The sequence below is a fragment of the Vigna unguiculata genome, chromosome 5, assembly GCF_004118075.2.
Source record: "Vigna unguiculata cultivar IT97K-499-35 chromosome 5, ASM411807v1, whole genome shotgun sequence".
NCBI classification, from domain to species: domain Eukaryota; kingdom Viridiplantae; phylum Streptophyta; class Magnoliopsida; order Fabales; family Fabaceae; genus Vigna; species Vigna unguiculata.
The window spans coordinates 27,459,829-27,481,593 of NC_040283.1; the positions used below are offsets into that span (position 1 = coordinate 27,459,829).

The following is a 21,765-nucleotide window of genomic DNA, read 5'->3' on the forward strand; positions in this document are numbered from 1 at the left end:
AATTAGTGTAAACATAAGTGCTTCTCAATATTTATTTCTTATTTTCATTAAAATAATATAATTTTAAAAATGTAAAACATAAATGTATTTATAACAGTACATAATATATATAATAAAATGTAGTGCTTCTTGAAGTTACTAATAAATAGCGGAGGAATATCCCAACCTGTCCCACCACCAGTTAAAGAACTGTGAAAAAGAGACGACGGATTGTTCTGCCGTGTTTCTTCCCTTTCACACTGTTGATACTTTGCTCGGCGAAGATGACGTCGTCGCTTACGGAGCTTGACGATGATTTGGTTCGCAGCATGTCCATAGGAGCCGTCTTCTCCGAATTCGTAACTCTTCTATTCCCTTTAAATTTCATTCTTTTAACTTCATTTGGGTACCCTCAGTCACATTTAGGCGTTTCTCGTTGCAAGGAAAAACATTTCTGTTAGGGTCCATTAATCTATTACGGAACCTTCTGTTCATATATCTAGCTTTAGGCTTTTATCTGAACTTATTGCCGTTGTTCTATTGGATCAAATTACTGAGATTCTTGAGCTTTTCCTTTTTAAACTAATATTTTTATGTTATTTTTATTTGATTTAAAGTGTGAGTAATTTGGAATATGAACGAGTGAAATATCTTTGAGGAACAAATCCTTGGTTCCTTTCAATCAATTTCTATCTTATATTCTTGTTGTTTTTGGTGTGGAAATGGTGGCTTCATCGCAACTGTGCCTTTTCTGTAGTGCTTAATTATCTTAGTATTTCCAGGGTGGGAAGATACACTCCATTGATTTTCATCGAAAGGATGATTTACTTGTCACGGCAAGTGAGGATGACTCAGTTCGACTTTATGACATCGCTAATGCCAAGTGAGTTTACTTTTATGAGAAAGAAGCAAATCTTAGCCTAAGAATTCAAAAAAATTGTTAAGTTCTATGGATATTAGCCTCACCAAAAACTTGTAATATAAAGATGAGTTGATTTTTTATTTCGTTGTACCTTTGCATGACAGTAGTATCTAGGAAGTGTTTAGCAAATAAATGGTGTTGGTTCACTCTTTTTAGTCTTGTTCAAGTTGCATCAATAGGCGTCCAGTATGTGTTTGATCCTAGACAAGTTTTTTTAATTGCGACAAGGTTGACGGGTATTGGACATGTGTAGAAGGTGTGTTTGATAAGTGTTCTGTTTGAAAAGTGTCTAACATGTTGACATGCTATGAGGTGTCATTGCTTCCTAGATGTTTTCTTTTACTTAATGGTGGGTGATTTTAGTTGTTGTTGAGAATCTATTCTTAACTGAGCAAATGGCTGTACTGGTTGCAAGCGTGTGCACTAGAAAGGACCCAAATGGTTATTGTAAGCAATTACTTTTGTCGGTTACTATTTGATAATTGGTGTATCTTTCTTGTCATTCTTATTAACATTTAGGGGACGGATTCAGTGACTTTAGTTAATTTTCATGTGTTAAATGACCAACTTCAATTTTCAAAAAAAAGAAAATGGAAGAAACCAATTAAAGATTGAGCAAAGTTAACTAAAGTTACGTGACTTTTCCGGAAAAAAAGTCACCGAAGGCGTTCCCTAACATTTGTGTTTTTTCAACAAGTATTAGTATCTTGGCCGTTATAATTCTATTAGCCGAAACTTTATACTTTCAAACTTGTTGCCTAACTAACGACCTCATCTATATTATTATGTAAAGAGGATACACTTTTTGTAATTACTTTTGGTGTCATTTTTAATTTAGACCATTTTATTCTTTAACAAATAAGAATAATTTTTATTTAATAAAATATGTAATTACTTGGCTTAACCTTTCTACTTAAAGGTATACACGACCTTCCACTCAAAAATAACTACCACATACATTTTCTTAAACTATTCTTACAACGTTATATATCTGCTCGAAATTGTATTGTGATGATAAGTCCTTCGAGATTAAGAAAAGAGAAAGATAGAATCAAATACCAAGCAACATTTTTGTTCTTAAGTTTGTTTTGTTTTGTCCAAAAAAGATATTTGCTTTATTGCAGAAGCTTAATTTGTTAATACAATAAACATTTGCTTGCAGTTAGTTATACTGATTAAGTTTTCCTTTTTTTCTCGGTGAAATGGTTTGCTTAATAAATGATCCAGTTTATATGATTTACTTTGCTTCATACATGAATAGTTTTTTTCTATGCATTTTACCGTGAATTCCAGGTTGCTGAAGACCACTTCTCATAAGAAACATGGTACAGATAGGATATGTTTTACTCATCATCCAAGCTCTGTTATATGCTCTTCAAAATACAATTTGGAGTCTACTGGAGGTGGGCATCTCTTTAAAACCATTTTAGTTGACAAGTTTCAGCAACAAGTTATGATTGCAGTTTTTGATTTCTTATTCTGTTTTTGCCAGAATCATTGCGATATTTATCAATGTATGATAACCGATGCATAAGATACTTCAAAGGGCACAAACAGAGGTTAGGTTTGAATGTTGATAAATGTTCTTTTTTACCTTGCAGAAGGAAAACTAGCTGCTTTTTTTTTAATTGCTACACTTTAGGCAGAAAACAATTCTTGTTTCTTATTGTTCTATCATTTTCTTCTTGTTTTGGGACATATTTGGCCTCTGGTAGTTAGGACTAAGGTCACTGTTTATAATTATTTGTATAAGCAGATGCTTGGAATTATATCTGGCCGCCAAGATTGTGAATTTTTTTATCATACATACAAATGAAATATAAGTAGTCTTATTTTCAACTTTTGGCGGACGGTAATTTTATTTGATTTTTAAATTTTTTTAAACGGTTTTTAATGTTTATCTTGTGCTACTGATGCATCTAAAGTAAGTTTTCCTTTGCCTCTCCCTTTTCTTTTTGAACCCGGAGCATAGATAAATTATTTTCATGTGCAATCAGAACAACAATTTGTCTATGATTCTGAGTATGTTAATACCTTTGTTATACTTTCTTTAGGGTTGTTTCTCTCTGCATGTCTCCAATCAATGATAGCTTCATGTCTGGTTCTCTAGACCACAGTGTCAGGATATGGGATCTTCGAGTAAATGCTTGCCAGGTTGGTAGTTTCCTTTTTGGTGGAGGGAGAGATTTAAAGTATTGATTTGAGTGTTGAATGTCAATTAAAATATTGTCTAGATTCTTAGTTATACTGGTGAATATCCTATATAAGACAAAATTACCAAGTAAAATATATAGAAAACAGGCTACTTTTTCCTACATATGCTTCTTTCAGTACTTAACATTGTAATATTTTGTTAGTGGTTGAGCTCAAGGACTGCATCACCTGATGCAGTTATAACATCTTGGTTGTGGCAACCACTGCAATTGCATTGATTGAGTTGACATGCTACAACCATAATGCAACCATGAGTTCACCTGTGATTTAAACCCATGTTTGAGCTTCAAAATGTTTATAATTTCACAGTGCACTGCAGAAAAATTGAAAGAGATAATTACGATTTATGCTCACTTTTATAGTTTTCAGGGCATCTTACGTCTACGTGGTAGACCTGCTGTTGCATATGACCAACAAGGCCTTGTCTTTGCTGTAGCAATGGAAGGGGGGGCTATTAAATTATTCGATTCCCGTTCTTATGACAAGGTTTTGTATTTGTGGCCTTTCTCTAGATTTTTCCATACTTCTCTTAACTTCACAACTTTGACATTGCCCCATATTGGTGTAGGGTCCATTTGACACCTTTCTAGTTGGTGGTGACACAGCTGAAGTTTGTGATATCAAATTCAGTAATGATGGCAAATCAATGCTTTTAACTACTACTAATAACAATATTTATATTCTTGATGCATATGGAGGAGAAAAGGTTAACTTCTTTGATCATTGAATCTTTTGCATTACATTTTCCTCATGCAATAGTGTGTTTGTTCAAATATGTGGAAGTTAATAGTTTTCTAACTTGTGCAGCGTTGTGGGTTTAGTTTGGAAGCATCTCCTGGTACTCCTATAGAGGCTACTTTTACCCCAGATGGGAAATACATGGTGGCAGGTATTACACATCATCTATTCACAAGTTAGCTTTTTAAAAGTTTTCTTTTTCACTGCATCTCATTTCCTGGTTTGTATTTACCAGTTAGTATGCAGAAAAACATGTTTTTGTTAATTTCTTCAATTTTTTTCTTTTTTGTTCAAATCTGGTTATTAGTTTAGTGTTTGTGGGTTTTGGTTGAACTGACAATATTTCTAATTGATGTAATTATAGTTATAAATGAGAGCGTCAAGTCTAGGCATTGTACATGTTATAATTATAAAAATAAAGAGCTCATCCTATATAATCAGGAATATTGCTGTAATTATAGAAATAAGGAGCTAATCCTCTATAATTAGGAATATCTAGATTATATATGTATTATTTGAACATTTTTATTTATTCTCATATCATATATTTGTTATTAGAGGATATGAAATTTCCTCTATTTATTGTATTGACTTATTTTTCTCAAAGCAAATAAAGCACTCATGTCCCAGAAACAAGGTTTCAGCTCAATGTTTCTCTCTTTCCCTGAGTTTAACATGGTATCAAAGGTTTTTTCTAAACCGTGCTGGTTTGGTAGATCCACTTTCTCTGGGGTATTTTTACTTGCAGACCTTTCTCCAGGTATAACTATTACACTTGGGCTTTCAAAATTAGGTTATGGTTAAGTGGGTTGTGCAACAAATCTCATCTCACTACCATGCTGAATTCATTCCTAAAGCACATCGTGAACAATGGATAAAGATTGATGCTCAGCTTTGTAGTATTATTAAATCCATTATTTACTCCTCACTCAAACCTGTTTTTTGTCCCCATAAGACCTGTGAGTTTGGAGTGCGGTTCGTGCCCTTTATACCAATGACGTACGACATGTGCCAAGATCTCATGACACTTGCTCCATGATGTTTTTGAGGGTCATATGTTTGCTTATCTTAGGTGGCTTCAAGTTGCCTTATGTGATTTTAGTGGCTCTTTCTACCATCTTTAGATGTAGATGTGATGAAGGAACTTGAGAACCACAGTACATTCTTTATGACCTTGGGCTGTATGGCTTGCCACAAGAGTATGCTACTACCTATAATCAAATTTTAGGATCACTAGTAAATTCTACTACGATTTTGTATTACTTGTGCTCCTCCGTGATCTTCATAAAATAAACATGGAGACATATACTTCATTTGTTGGTGAAAACACTACTTTTTGCATCACCAAGTAATAATTGTGGACACTCTCTCATAGGTAATTCTAAAAATCGTCCAAAATGTGAACATTGCCACTGCTTTGGACATACAATTGATGGGTGTTGGAAGCTACATGTGAAACCTATCATCCGCACAAGATTTCCCAGGCATCTACTACATAATCATCTATTACTCTTTCCCGCCTATTTGTATCCAACAACATCGGAAGACTTTATTAAATGGTGTGCGACACATCAATCCACTAGTAACACACTTCTATGACATACACAGTCCATCCCTTACTGCTGCCAATGGTTCACAAATACAAGCTTGCAACATTGGTACTACCCAACCCCTTCCATCCCTTAGTGTTGATTCTATTCTTCATTACCCAATTGACTCAATCCCATGATATCATCCTTACCTTCACTAAAGGTAATGTTACCTTGAAGGATAAGATATTAGGTCAAACAATTTGTGATGGATGTGAGTCATTTGACCTTTACCATCTTTATTCATCATCGTTAGTATGTGCATTGATGATCTCTCTCAATGATGATTAGTGCACAATGAGGACATCCCGAGTTAACATAATTGCAAAAGATGGTGTTTCTGTTGAGGTCTCTTTTTTTGAATCGTTCCATATTATCCAACTATTCATTATAATGATAACATTTGTACCCATTTTCCCACCCTTGTCAATCTCTGTTCACCACCACAAGATGACTTTGCATAAACCGAGATGCTTCTCTTGCACAACTTTAGGTATATCAACATCATTCATCACTTATTGATACACTTTTAGGTATCCATCTTTGATGGATAATGCTATGGTGGAGGTCATGCTTGATCATTTCCGGACACCTTCTTAGGTACTTTGTTCGCTCTCATTTGAAAGTGATTGGCTTATTGCTATTCAAAAAGGTACATATTCTATCCCTAACCCTTCTCTCTACTATGCAAACCTCAATTATCATAAACTTTCTCCCATAGAATATGATTCTTTGTCCTCATTATCTATTATTCCTATTCCTATGTCTCTAGGTGAAGCTTTATCTCACCCAGAGTGGCTACAGGCGATAATTGATGAGATATGTGCCTTTCAAAGTAGTGGTACTTAGGAGTTGGTTCCTGTTTGAGTTGACAAAACAACTGACAAATCAGTTGTTTGTTGTTGATGGTTTTATAGTCTTAAAACAAGACCTTATGGTAACATTGATCACTATAAAACTTGCTAGTTGCCAGAGGATACAAACAATTTCTCGCTTTAATGTAAACAAGGATGAGGGAAAACCAATTGAAAATAGAAAATAGTCAAGAGCAATAAATACAAGAAGCATGACAAGAAGGAATGAAAAGAAGATTTCAGGGAAGGATTACGAGAACACTTATACCTTTTTTTTGTGTATTAGAGTACCCTAAGAAAACATATTTTGCAGCCCTTGAGTCTAGTTTTCCCCTTTTCTGTTTGTGAACTTGTACAAATGAGACTCACTCAAATACACTACGTAGAAGGTTAAGTGTACGAGTTATATGTGAATAAAATGAATGGAGAACTTCCATTGGACTTTCTAATGACAAAACACTATAAGGTAATATGTTAAATAAATAAGTGACTAATTGTTTTTTTTCGAACATTATTTTGGAAAAGGAGTGCTCTTGTTTGTTATAGTAAGTGCCCGTTTTATCATTCAACAATTCTATTTTGTTGGGGTGTGTATACACATGGGGATTCATGGATTATCTCTTCTTTTTGAAACAAAGAATTTAATGTGTGATTGACATAATCTTTAGCATTATTAGACCTAAGTTTCTTAATAGTAACCCCAAGTTGATTTTTAATCAGTGACACAGACTGCATAACATTATTTTGGAAAAGGAGTGCTCTTGTTTGTTATAGTTAGTGCCCGTTTTATCATTCAACAATTCTATTTTGTTGGGGTGTATACACACATGGGGATTCATGGATTATCTCTTCTTTTTGAAAGAAAGAATTTAATATGTGATTGACATAATCTTTAGCATTATTAGACCTAGTTTCTTAATAGTAACCCCAAGTTGATTTTTAACAGTGACACAAACTGCATAACATTATTTTGGAAAAGGAGTGCTCTTGTTTGTTACAGTAAGTGCCCGTTTATCATTCAACAATTCTATTTTGTTGGGGTGTGTATACACATGGGGATTCATGGATTATTTCTTCTTTTTGAAATAAATAATTTAATGTGTGATTGACATAATCTTAGCATTATTAGACCTAAGTTTCTTGATAGTAACCCCAAGTTGATTTTTAATCAGTGACACAAACTGCATAACAACAGAGCTAACCTCAAGGAGAAAAAGCCATGTTACCCGTGTACAATCATCAATAAAGTTGATAAACCATTTAGTCCCTTAAATATTAGGAACATTGGAGGGACCCCAAACTTTTGTATGAACAAGGTAAAAAGGAGAAGTGCTTATTTTATTACTCATAGGAAAAAGTACGTGCTTGTGTTGTGCTGGCTCACACACCTCATAATGAAGACTCTATAGATTTACATTCTTGAACAGAGAAAGAAACAATAGCTTTATGACACAAAATGAAGGATGTCCTAAACGACAATGAAACAATTTTTTTTTTTGTTGGTAATGGAGGATTCAAAAATCAAAGATTGACTTTTAATGGGCATATTCAAATCTTCCATTTAGTAAAGGCCATTTCATATTCTAGCATATCCAATCATTCTCACTGATTTCTTGTCCTGCAATATGCAAGAGTTGCTATAAAGGATCACATTACATGTGAGATCCTTGGTAAGTTTTTGTATATATATCAGGTTTGTGAACAATTTAGAAACATGTAGAATGTTTTTAAGAATTATGATTGGGTTTACTTGGACATCTCCTTGACTAGCTACGGTTCTCATGTTTCCATCTATGGAAATTTTCTTGTTGCTAAGACATGGGGAATATGTGGAAAAGTATTTAAGGAGGGTTGTCATATGATCTGTGGTTTCAGAGTCTAAAATCAAATAATGGGTAAAGGGTGTATTTGAGACATTATGTCTAACAAAAAGTGGTAACCTATCCCAATATGTCAATCAAATAATGGGAAGGATCTTACTCTTTCTTGCTCCTCATGGTTGAGCTGGATAGATTCTCCTTGATTATCAGGATCTCTATAATTCTCATGTATTGTGAGTCTTGTATCCATTTTTCATTTCAGCCATTACAATTATGTGTGATTAGGGCACAAAGAAATAAACTGATAAGTTGATAAGTGAATGCACAATTATGTAGGCCTGAGATTGTGCAACAACTAGAGGTTGATTAGACGCACACAAAGAACATGCAACAATGAAGCTACGATGAAGTTTGCAACAATGAAGCTATGATGAAGTTTGCAACAATGGAAGCTGTGATTAGGTTTGAGCAATGAGGACTGTGATTAGGTTTGCAACAATGAAAGCTATAATTATAGGTTTACACAACAATAAAGACTACAATTAAATCACATGATTAGAGGCTCCTAAGGATCAAGAACTCTGATACTATCTCTAGTTTAGAAAATATTTTCTCTCTTGTTCAATCTCATTACATACATCTGGCTTAAATATACATACATTGATTGGATAGTTTATGAAATAAGCACAACCTATTCTAGAAAACAAATTCCTGAAATTGTGGAATTGACATGTTAGAAATAAAAATAAGATGCAACCAATGTACAAAATTAAAATTAATAGGAATAAAATCTGAAACTTCCTAAAATATCTTGATAGAATAAAATATAAAATTTCTAAAATATCTCAATTTCAACAACCAAATCTGGTGGTTTTGTAATATTCACCCTAGCCCACTAGAACAAATCTTGTGTGATGTCTACCAATGACATGCTGGCACCTTGGTGTGTGAACATTGTGTTATAAGGCAAGTGTATCTCATGTAATAGTTGTAGTGCACTAAAAAGTCCAGATATTGTACACACAAAACTAGTGAATGATTGTCACCAAGAATTCACAATCTTCAATGGGTGAGACAAATTCATAAATAAGCTTCACAACAAGAAATTAGAAAAAAAAAACACTCATGAGGAACACCTAGGGTTGTGCTTTTAGGAACTCAATGCCTCTAAATTGACTTTGGTTTGATTCCTTTTATCACCTTACTGGAAGTACATAAAATAATATTCCATCACTTTTGGTCATGGACAAAAGATCTATTTGTAAAATTACTCTTAGTTGCTCATATAAGAATAAAATCCAAAAAAGCATTAATAACATGAAAAAAGGGAATTAGGAATTAGATCAATGGTGTTGCAATTGTCAACCCCAACTGGCTAGTTAAAGAGTTTTATCATACAACACTAATTGACTAAAGTCATTTTGCCTCCATTTACACATAAGATGATGTGGGATTTCCATCATATCCTCTCACTTTGAAGACTAGACATCTCAAGTGTGGAAGTAAATATTTATGGGTGGTGTGACAATGGCTTGAAAGCAGGTGTTATGATAGGCTCGAAAAACCTCGCTAGGATAGATTTTGATATCATATTAAAAAGTAAGTTTAAGCCTAACTCATCTTGTCAAAACTGGTTTGTAGGGCGAGGTTTGCATCTTACCTATATATTATGATTTTGTAATATCACTAGTCGATGTTAGATCTCCAACAAAACCCCTCATGTCAAGTAAACATTTCAAGTGTGGGATTAAATATTTGTGAGTCTGATAGCACTAGCATAATAGTCCCAAAGAACTTGACTAGGATAGGTTTTAATACCATCTTAGTAAGTGGGTTTATGCTTAATTGAACCTCACGAGATCTACTTGTAAGGTGAGGATTGTACTCTATTTATATATTATAATTCTACCTTATTCCTAGTCGATATAGGATCTCCAACATGTATTAAGTGCTTTGTGTGAGTTTGAAGATGAGCATTCAATTTTGTTCTACTTGATCCTTTCTTTTATAGACTATGCTGCTACTTAGTCTTGCTACTTAGTCTTGGCTAGGGCACCTACTTACCCTTTTTTCAGCTATTGTCACTTCATTGTTGTAGCAGAAAATAGGTTTCACTGACTGAACAAGCTTTTTCGAGCTTTCATATGTTATTCTTTTTGAAGATTGTACCTTTTGATGTATAGACTTGAGAGATGTGTTAGAATATAATTAGCTGTTACAATTTCTAGGAAATCAACCTTTACATGATATCGAAAATTAGGATGATTGATTATGATTGATTCCTAATTATTAGGTGTCTTTATTGTACTTGATTCTATTGAATAGTATAAATACATATTGTGTGGTTTTCATTAGACACACAATACATTTAGAACATATACAATTTTATATGGTATCAATAGTCTTGGATCTTTTTTTTTGGGTGAACATTACCCTGGCCACTGTGTGGCCCTCTTTGTCACTGAGCGTACTTTTCCTCCGGTGACTGCTATGAACAAGGTTGTCTTCTTCCGGCGACCACTGCGCTTCATTTATCGCTCCAATCTGCCGTTGCACGCGCCCACATGTGTGACACTTCCCGATGTGTCCGTCTCACACGCTTGTCTCCGGTTGGTTTTTCTCACTATTTCGGCACGAGCCACTTGTCGACGCGCCCTCTGCCTCCTTCCTCACACCCAAGTGCACCTTTTTAGCCCATTTCAAGTACTTTTCCCATGGCTTCCGAAAGCTCACACTCAAGTCGTGGTGAATATCGTGGTCAACGCCCTTGTTGCAATTTTTGTCAACTGTTTGGCCATATTGAGGAAGAATGTCGTACAAAGGCACAATAACAACACAAGACAATTAATATTGCTTAGGTCAATTTTCCAACACCATTAAATGAGGTTTTAATTTTAGTTGATGCCTATAATGAGTTTCTCCAATACAAGGCAGCCATACAGCCTACACAACCTGTCACTGCCGTTGCTCATGGTAATCTTGTAGCCTATATTTCTAAGTTCTCCTCCCTTTGACCTTGAATTCTTGACTCCAGTGCCTCTGACTGGCTTATTTAGATTGTTTACCTTATGTTACCATGAGAAATGGCTCTCAAATGAAAGTTCATGGAAGTGGTCAAATACACCCTTCTTTTAATCTTACCCTAGATTTTTGTGCTTTATATTCCAAGGCGTCCTATTAATTTCATCTCCATAAGCAAGCTCACTCACCCCCAAGATTGCTCTATTCTTTTTGCTAATAATTATGTTATTGTTCAAGATCAACATACAGGATAGGCGATTGGTGCAGGACATGAGTCTCGAGGATTATACTATCTGTCACAATCAGTTGCTTGTTTCTCCACCACATCTTAAGCTCTTGAGCATCAACGCTTAGGTCATCCTAGTCCTACCAAAATACAAGATCTTTACTCCATTCTGGTTCGTGTCTTTGGTTGCACATGCTTTGTCCATGACCTTACTCCAGGTAAAGATAAACTTTCAGCCAGATCTATCAAATGTATTTTCATTGGTTACTCACGGCTTCAAAAGGGGTATTGTTATTTTTGTCCTCAACTTCAATGATATATAGTTTCTGTTGATGTCACCTTTTTTTGAGACTACCCTTTCCTACACTTTCCCTATATTGGATGTCAATGTTACAATAGAATTTTAAGAAGACTCGCCTATTCCTGATATATACATATTTTTGATCTAGATTATAGGGACATCTTTTATGTGGCCAAAATAACTTTTGTTCGTCTCTTTCGGGCTATGACTGCTATTCATCATGGGCCTCTTCATCAGCTAGATATTAAAAATGCATTCTTAGGTGGTGAATTGTAGGAAGAAGTTTATATGGATCAACCCCCTGGTTTTCTTGCTCCCGACGATTCTTGTCTTGTTTGTAAGCTTCAACAGTATCTTATGGTTTGAAGCAGTCTCCTTGGGCTTGGTTTGATCGTTTTAGTTTTGTCTTAATTCAGTGTGACACAAATTCTTCGATACATAAGAAATGCTCCAGGATTAGAATTATTGTATGAAGACAAAGGCAATATTAAGATCACTCATTACTCTGATGCGGATTGGACAAGATGACCAACAGATAAAAGATCCACTTCTGGGTCCTGTGATCTTATCATAGAAAACCTTATCTCATGGGGAAGTAAAAAGCAAAATATAGTTGTCAGATCTACTCCAGAAGCAAAATATCGTGCTATGGTAGTAGCCACTTGTGAGCTTACGTGGCTTAGGCAACTACCACTACTTAAAATAGGAGACATCCATGAAACAAAGCTTCTTTGTGATAATCAAGTTGCACTTCACATTGCATCAAACCCAGTCTTCCATGAAAGAACCAAAAATATTGAAATTGATTGTCACTTTGTTAGAGAAAAGGTCCTCTTTGGAGAAATCACTACTGATTTTGTCAACTCTAGCAATTAGCTGGTTGATGTATTCACCAAGTTCCTTAGAAGCCTTCAGATTGAGTACATTTGTAACAAGCTTGATGCATAATAACATATATGCTCCAGCTTGAGCGGGAGTGTTAGAATATAATCAACTGAGATTTCTTGGAAATCAACTGTTACATAATCTTGAAAATTAGGATTATTGATTCGTATTTATTAGGTGTCTTTATTGTAATTGATTATATTCAATAGACACACATTACATTCAGAACATATACAATTCTATAAGATGCTTTCTAACTTCAAGCATTAAGTGCAAATATTCTTGTCGATTTCCTTTGTCTTTGTAAGAGTTAAATTTAAATACCCTTCATAGGGTTAAGAATTAGAGGTTTGGTCTTCCACTATTTTGTATTTTCTTCTTTCTTTTATGATATTTTGAAGTGTTGCATATGATTGATATTGTTTGTGGTGTCCATATAGGTGGTGACAAACAATATAGTCTTGACACTCATTTCTCTTTAAATCCTGGCTTATACGAAATAAATATAGCAGTGTTATATCCTGTAAATTAAATATTGAGACAGATGCATTGACAAGTCATGTTTCTAACAAGTTTTGAAGTTTATCAGATGCAAAGTCTGTTCTTAAAATTAAAAGGAAGGAAAGACCGGACAAACTATGTAATTGTACAACATATATATGTTAAGAATGATGCATGTTCAGATGAGACAATAGATTCTGATTTTAATTAAGATTATTAATTAATATTTGTTTATGCTAATCAAAACACATGATGATGGTCTGCTTAAATTTGACCTAACAAATCTATATGATCCAACTTGAGGAGAAGTGTTAGAATTTTTCAACTTGTTTTGAATAGGTTAACTTATTAAAATGGTTTAGCTTATTTTTAATACTTATTGTGTCCTGTGTAGTCTTTTCAGATATTTTTTGAGAAAGGACTCTTATAAATACATGAATCAGCTAAGAGATGAATTAGTCTCTTGAGCATTCTTTCTCATATTTTCATTCTCAAGGGATTATAGGCAATTGATAAGAGAAGTTTATAATTACAATCAGGTTGATGACTGGTCAAACTGTAGAACTTGTTAGATCAGAAAATGAGAAATGTCATTTTGTTTTTAATTATGATTTCCTTTCTATAATTTCTTATTTAATTTGTTGAGCCCAAGAGTAGTCCATAAGAGATGTAATTTGTAATATACATCATACATGGTTCTTTAAACGAAATTATTGTCAATTACTGTCGATGCACTATATAATGGATAGTCTGCATTAAGTTACGTTTGTTCTACCATTAAAATTTTTCTTAAGTTCTAAAGAATATATAATTTCTTAATTTTGATCTCTAAGGCTCAGGAGGTGGAACCATGCATGCTTGGAGTATTGAGACGAAGAATGAGGTATTCCCTATTTTGTACTATAATATGATTCTGCTATACATAGTTTTTTATTTAATTCTAAAAGGATGCTTTCAATTTGAGAGATGTTTGAACCCTCATCTGTAATTAATAGATGTAGACATGTTTATTGATGCATTAGTGGAATAATTGAAGTTGTGGAATATCTCCCGTTACTTTTGTGTTGAACTGATGGTGTTGTAGGCCCAACATGATGCATAGATACCAAATGTCTGCGGTTCAGTTTTGAGCATTACTGAATTATGCCCATTGAATATGTCTTCATTCTATATTGTGATAAACGTGCATATATAAATTTAAAATTAGTAAAATATACACAAAGATAGCCCTTATAATTAACTACGATGTACCCTCCGAATTTTCAAATTAGTAAAAGAAACTGCTTTATTGATGGGTACCTAAAACCATTTACACTTAATGTCCAAAGACTTCCTCAGTTCATGAAACATTTAATTTATTTACTGAAAACTGTAAATGTATATTCTTTGTAATGAGAAAAGAGTATATGTTTAAATGAAAAAAAAATGAGTGTCTATATGACTAAACTATACTCTATAGTAGTGAATGTTGGAATTTAAAGGGACGATGTGAGAAAAAAGTAAAAATCACAAATTATGACAAAAGCAAATGGTTGTGTGTGAGGTGATATTTAAGTGATACCTATCAAGGAAAATCTGACATTTTTTATGATGGTTTGACCTTGTGCATATAAGGCATTGGAAGCACTAGTGAGGAGAGTATAGACATTTAAGGTGAAGAGAGAAATAATATACATTTATGTGATATATTCCTCTTATATTTCAATTAGCACAATTTAGGAATATATATACATATAAAGCATGACATAGGGTTGGACCCAAGCTCATACAAAATGTATGCCCTTTTGAGTTGGAGCATGTAAATCATATGTACCAAGCTTGATACATATATAATCAATCCTAGGACCCCACAATGGTTTAGTGATGATATCTGCTAACTGATCATTGGAATTAACAAATCAAGGAATAATGTCTCTAGATACAAAAGGAAAGTAATTGATATACACAAATGCAAGTTTTTTTTTTATGCCGGCCAGCGGGCTATGCGGGCCAGGCTTTAACGGGTTTGTGGGTTCAATGTCTTGGCTTGTCTCACGTATTTTTTGCGGGTCGGCCCGCTAGGCCAGACCCTTATTGCCACCCCTATAAGGAACTCTTTTAGCCAAATAAGCTGACAAGATGCAGAAGCCATTGCTATATACTTTGCTTCTCTACTAAATCTTGCCACCACATTCTACTTCTTTCTTAGGGACGAGAGTTTTGTAAAACACGAAGAAAACCAACATGCAAAAAATGGTTCATCTGCTTATACTAACAAGTTATTCAAAGAACAAGTGGATTTGAGTTATTGAGAGCTTAAGAATCCAAATGTGAAATCAAGATAGGAAAGAAAAATCCAATCTTTTCAAAGACATAAGGGTTGCCTCATTGGTAGATGGGTCGACTATGGCCTAAAGGAGATAAGTAAGTTCTATAAAATATCAAAAACACACAAATTTTTAATTGAAGGTGAGAGACTTTGAATCACCCCTCTCATGTTCTCATTTATATTGATAGAATTTTGATACAATGAGTAGGGGAAGACTGAAAATCAAAAGACAGAACTAGAGTCCTAGATGCATAGAAATGTATAACTTAGGTATACAAAAGACAGAACTATTAAAGACCTATTCTAACATTGTCCTTCAAGCTGGGGTATAGAAATTTCATGTACTAATCTTGCAACAAATAAATTCAATTTGAGGTCCTTTTAATGATTTTGTTAACTCATCTACAAGTTGATCATTGGATCTATCAAACTTAGTATAAAATTCCTTGGACAACAACTTGCTTGAATGAAATGAAACAATGTTTTGTTCTCTTATCACAATATATATTCATTTGCTAAATCTCACATAAGTTTAGCTGTTGAAGGAATTGTTTCATCCATAAACTTTCACAAATAAGAGATGCCATTGGCCTATATTCATCTTAAGCAATTAATAAGGAAACTACATTGTTTAATCCATAAACTTTCACAAATAAGAGATGCCATTGGCCTATATTCATCTTAAGCAATGAATAAGGAAAGTACATTCTGTTTCTTGCTTTTTCAAAAAATAAATTTTCTCCAAAATAAACACAATATCTTGTAGTAGAGCATTTGTCAGTGGTGGATCTTGTCTAATCAGCATCACAATGCCTAGCGATTTGGGTATTTCCTTTAACTTCATATTGCAACCTTGTCCTGAGGTCTGTTTAAAATATCTTAGAATATGAATGATAATCGCATGATCAATACAAAGGATGATGCATGAACTGACTAATAACACCAAAGATAGATCATGTCCTATAATAGTAAGATAAATAAGTTGTGCCCTCGACAAATGCTTATAAACTTTTTCTCTATACAATGTTTATTGGCCTGCACCCACACTAAGTTCTGCCTTCGACAAATGCTTCTTCAATTGCTTCAAAGCTTCATCTCTATCCATGAGCTCTCCTTTAACAACTTTGGCTTTTACTTCCCCTGGTACAACTTGCACTATTTTAGAGGATTGACGCCCTATAAACAACTTCAAATGGTGTTGTACCTATTGAGTCATGAAATGTGGTGTTGAACCAAAATTTTGCCCATGGGATCCATGTAAGTCACTCTTTAGGTTTGATCCGTAATAAAACATTGCAAATAACTACCAAGACATCTATTAGTCACTTCTGTCTGTCCCCGATTGAGGATGATATGCTATAGTCATCTTCAACTAAGTCCCCTGCATTTTGAAAAAACTCCTTCCAAAATGAGCTCATGAACAATGAGTATCACTCACCATTTAATTAGGAATGCCATGGAGCCTCATTACTTCTTCACAAAATCTTCCAACAATCATCCTAGCAGTTTAAGAATGCTTCAATGGCACAAAAATGGGTGGTATTTAGTTAAATGGTCTGCAACTACCAATATAGCTTTGAATGAAGTTCATGCTTATGTCTTCCCAAACTCTCTCCGGAATTGGGAGTGACTACACTAGTCCTCTTGGAGATGCATAGACGTATTTTTGCCTTTGACAAGTATCACGGGTTTGGATAAATTTGAGAAACTCCACACTTATGTGTGGAGTGTATAAAACTGAGTGCCATGTTTGTGGGGAGGCATGAAACTCTTCTAACAACATTGGGATCCAATGGGAATTCTTAGCAAGCATCAATCTCTCCTTGTATAGTATAACTCCAAACTTATACATGAACCGAGTGGAGACCTTATCAGGGTTTCCTTGATGAAACTCCTCTATCACTTTCCTCCACTTATTATATTCATGCACTTATGTCACCAATTATTGGCAGTCCAACCAAACGGGTATATATATCATACTCTTCAATTCTAATTCCTCAACTTTTCTCGACAAAGCACCAACACCTTTATTCTCATTTTCAAGCTTGTGCACTATCTCGAAATTAAAACCCAAAAGTTTTGTCACCCAGTTTTGTTGAATTTTGTTTGTAGTTCCCTGTTGCAACAACCGTTTGAGACTCTTCTGATTGTAAACCTTGAACTTCCTCCCTATTAAGTGTGCCTCCAATGTTGAATGGCTAGAGCAACAACCATTAACTCCCTGTCATATGATGACCTAGATATGCTTTGAAGCTCAAGGCTTTCCTGAGTACGCTATAGGTCTTCCATCTTGCATTGCCCTAATTCCAACTCTTGATGTGTCATACTCCAGCTCATTCTTTTTCGAAATCTGGAAGGCGTGATACTAGCGTTGTGATTTTTCTTTAGCTCTTCAAACGCCTTCTAAGCTTCACTGCATCCAAAGCTATCGGTTTTTTTTGTTAAACCATTGAGTGGCCTTGCAATTTTACCATAATTACTAATGAATTTCTGGCAGTACCCCATAAGGCAAAGGAATCTGCAAACTCCTTTCATGTTTTTCGGTATGGGCCAATCCACTACATTGCTAAACTTTTCCATATCAATAGTAACTTTGTGAATAGAGATTATGTGTCCCAAACACTCCATCTTCATGCCAAAACTACACTTGACCTAGTTAGCATATAATTGATGTTGTCTCAGAATTTCAAGCACCTCAATTAATTGCTGCAAGTGTTCTTCCCATTCCCTGTTGTAGATAAGAATGTCATATCTCTAAGACATTTTTTTTCTAAACAAGTCTCTAAAATCCTTATTCATGAGAGATTGAAATGTTGAGATTCATGACAAGCCCGAAAGGCATTACAAAATATTCGTAATTCGCGCGTTGATTTCATCACACATGAAACTTGGGTACTTGTGCAATTAAGCACTCAAATTGACTTATGTACTCCTCCATGGTCCGTGTCTAATGAAGGCCGTCAGTTGGTCAACGACACTCCCTTCTCCCCTTATACTACCTATCCAATAACTCTTTCTTCATCTCATGTCAAATCAATTTAATCGTTCAATAGAAAGTTGAAGAAGTGTATCATTCCTCCTTCCATGCACAACTGAGTGAGCTTCACTCTCACAGCTTCACTGGTTTCTTGTATCTTGAAATAGATCTCAGTTCTTGATATCTAGCCAACAGGGTCTTCCCGACTAAACATAAGTAGAAGTTCTATTCTTTTCATTGATTGAGGAACATAGTTAGTTCATCCCCTTCTAAGGGCTAGTCTGCTTCATATTTTTCGTGTCTTTTGAGCCAATAGAGCCCTCTCCGACCTTGTTCATACTTATGCTAGAGCTACGAGTCATAAGCTCCTTCAATTTCGATTGATTATCTTCAACTTCCTTCCTTGTTATTTCTATTGTATTTTTATTATGAACCGTCGAATCTCCATTATTGTTTTCATATTCGTCAGTTCTTCTTCGACGAGATCAACCCACGATTCCATTACGACTATATATGTTGGTTCTCCTTGTTTCTCCTTGTTTCTTTTATTCCTTGGTGCCATTCACTGATCAGTGAAGGGTTTCCGAAGGTCAGATCAATTGTTAAAGATTCACACCATGAAACAAGAAACAAAAGAGAGTGGGGGAAGACATATTTGAGTATTAAATGACTGTGTTTTCTTGATGTTTTATTTTTTCTTTGCTTTTTATTTTCTTTGTATTTTATTTCCTTTTCTATAATTCTGAATTCCTTTTTCTTTTCTAGGTTTAGCATTAATTATTGTCTTGTACGTGTTGGTGGTTACACAACTCAGGAACCACCTATAAACTGCTCTCAACCTCTCTTTTATAAGTTCTGTCTTTTCAGAACTGTTGAATTGTAATACGTTTGAGTTTCTCTTAGTAAACCTCATTCAGTCTTTCTGTACAGTCACATGACTGTTTCACAGTTTCATTTATTTTCTATCTCTAATACTGAGTAACCAATCTTATGCCGAGAGCAAGGCTCCTCTAGAGTAACTAACAAAGTTCTCTATTCAACAAAACAGCAAAAGAACCAAACCCGTTGACTCCACACCTGATACTGATAATAGAAAAACATTTCTCCTCTTTCTCCTCTAAGTAACTGCTCTAGACCATCCATTACCCTTGCTCTTCTCTCTCACATATATCCCTCCCCATCTTGAACGGTGCTTCACATGATGAACTAGAAGCTCGCTGGGCCTGTTTGCTCTTTGGACCCAAACAAGGAACGACATTGGTTTGGTGAGAGTAAGGCGGGGAGTGGACATCAGCCACCTAGCAGTATCGAACAAAGAATGTGTGTGTGGTTGTGAGTGGAGCTGATTCAACCTTTGGGATTGACAAAGTTGGTCATTGCTTGGAGAGATGCTCCAGATCTGGTAGGTACCGAAGATAACTCTGACTATGGACTAATGGCGGATAATGACAAATGGTATACAACGGTAGAGACTGTGCAAGACAAGAAAGAGGCCAGCTGAGCAAAACTGATCGATATTATACCATAAATAGAAGAGTTTAGATCACCTCTCTTTCTCACAAACTTATGTTCTCATATATACGCTGAGTAGAGAGAAGAATGATAGTTGAATCCCGAAGCGTATGGGAGAGCTTAATTTTCATCTCGCGACTCGTTTCAATTTAGTATTATAATGGTTGGATGGGGCTGGTTGTATGACCCAACTCATTTGTTAAATGAAAAAAAAAAAAACATAGGTGGATAAATATTTGACCGAAGAGAGTAAGAAAGAAAGATTTCAATTTTCAATGTAGTGGCAGGTTCTAGAGAGTCACCTTTTTTAAGTTTTTGGGTGCAGTGATAATTTCCAGTCACCTTTTTTTGGATGCTCTAGTAATTTTAGAGGGAGTTACCATCTACTAATTGGACTTTAAAATGTTTTAAACAAAATGGATTAAAATTTTAGGTTAAAAACGGCTCCCAATTCTTACCCACTAAAAGCCATAGGGTTGTCTATCCTTGCTCACAAACGACATGAGGCCAAATTTGAGGCCGTGCCACTGCCAGGTAGGTTGATGCTGTAACAAGAGTCGCCACCGTGAGAGGTGCCACACTGAGTGTCATCTCTGCCAATGGATGCTACGATTCAAGCTATGAGACGAGCTGGAGATTGAATTGTACTATACGAATACGATACAAGAGAAAAACGAGTCTTCAAGCAATGTGTATTGTGTTGTACGATTCGTACCGTGTATTGTACTTATACTTAGCACCATAGAGACAAGTGTAAAGTCAAAAGACAAAACCAGAGTTCTAGATTTAATTCATAAGTACAACACATAGCAATGTTCCAATAAAAGTAGACGAGAAAATAAAAGATTGAGCTTAAAATTAAGAGATTACAATTTGTACTAATGTTTTTGATAAGATTCAAAAGAAAAAAAGGGATCAAACCAAAGTATACTAAGAAAATAAAAATATGTAATGTTGAAGATCACATTTATTTATTCCTAAGGTCACAAGTAGGTAAACTATTCATAATACATTTGTTTTGCATCCTAAAATTGTGTAAAAAAAGTAAAGTCTCTATCTTTAATAAACTCCAAAACAACATTATTTAGCAGGGTACATAATTTGTAAATAAAAAAAAAAGTCACTTTAAACCAATATTTATATTTTATCAATGTATTAGCGCGAAATATGACAAGCATCTGGTTTTCTTCCATGCAGGTGGCATGCTGGAGCAGCCATATTGGCGTGCCTTCGTGCTTGAAGTGGGCCCCTCGCAGAGCCATGTTCGCTGCAGCTTCAAGTGTTCTCACGTTTTGGATACCTAATAATGATTCAAAGTTGAAAACTGATAATGGTGGTAATGACGCTGAAGCTGGATCTCAACCCCAAACACTTCTCCACTGAACTGAATATTTCCTTCCTCTCCCACCCCGCTACAATTTTGTTTGGCTGTATAAAGAAATCAACTACAGCTTGTTAATTTCGTAAGCTTCCTAGTCTGGTTTCATTTCTTGAAAATTTTGTGATGCTTGAGGATGTCGCCCATTGTAAATTCCATCACTGAATGCAATTTATTTTGTTTAATGTTTTTAACTATATTGAATTATGTTCTTTATTGATTAGACAAATTTTTTCCTAGTACACTCTAGGGCCTTTCACATTTTAAACACGTTTTAACAAGCTAATGTAGCTAAATTTTGCTCTTTAGGGGTTCTTTTTTTTTTTCACTATCGGGAAGAATTTTTATAAAGTTTAAAACATTAACTCACAAGGCGGATCTTGTGTTAGAGAAGAAGGCTTTCTGAGTTTTGACTATGATATTGATTAACTGTGTTCATTGAAGAACAACGAAGGAAAACCGTTTAAGTTAATTTCCTCATCGGCATTGATATTTTTGCAGCTCAAAGCTTCCTTGTGCTTAAAAGATGTAACTGGCAAA

General features: G+C 34.8%; 1 protein-coding gene across 1 annotated transcript; it reads left to right on the top strand.

Moving 5' to 3' along the window:
- Nucleotides 1-134: 134 nt before the first annotated feature.
- LOC114184866 (protein ANTHESIS POMOTING FACTOR 1) lies at nucleotides 135-21,429 on the top strand. The gene is made up of 10 exons (XM_028072231.1): nucleotides 135-338; nucleotides 762-862; nucleotides 2,195-2,304; nucleotides 2,394-2,460; nucleotides 2,956-3,055; nucleotides 3,485-3,601; nucleotides 3,684-3,821; nucleotides 3,923-4,004; nucleotides 13,884-13,933; nucleotides 21,045-21,429. The coding sequence occupies exons 1-10, from the start codon at nucleotides 264-266 to the stop codon at nucleotides 21,228-21,230; spliced, it is 1,026 nt and encodes a 341-aa protein (XP_027928032.1). The 5' UTR covers nucleotides 135-263; the 3' UTR covers nucleotides 21,231-21,429.
- Nucleotides 21,430-21,765: the final 336 nt, after the last annotated feature.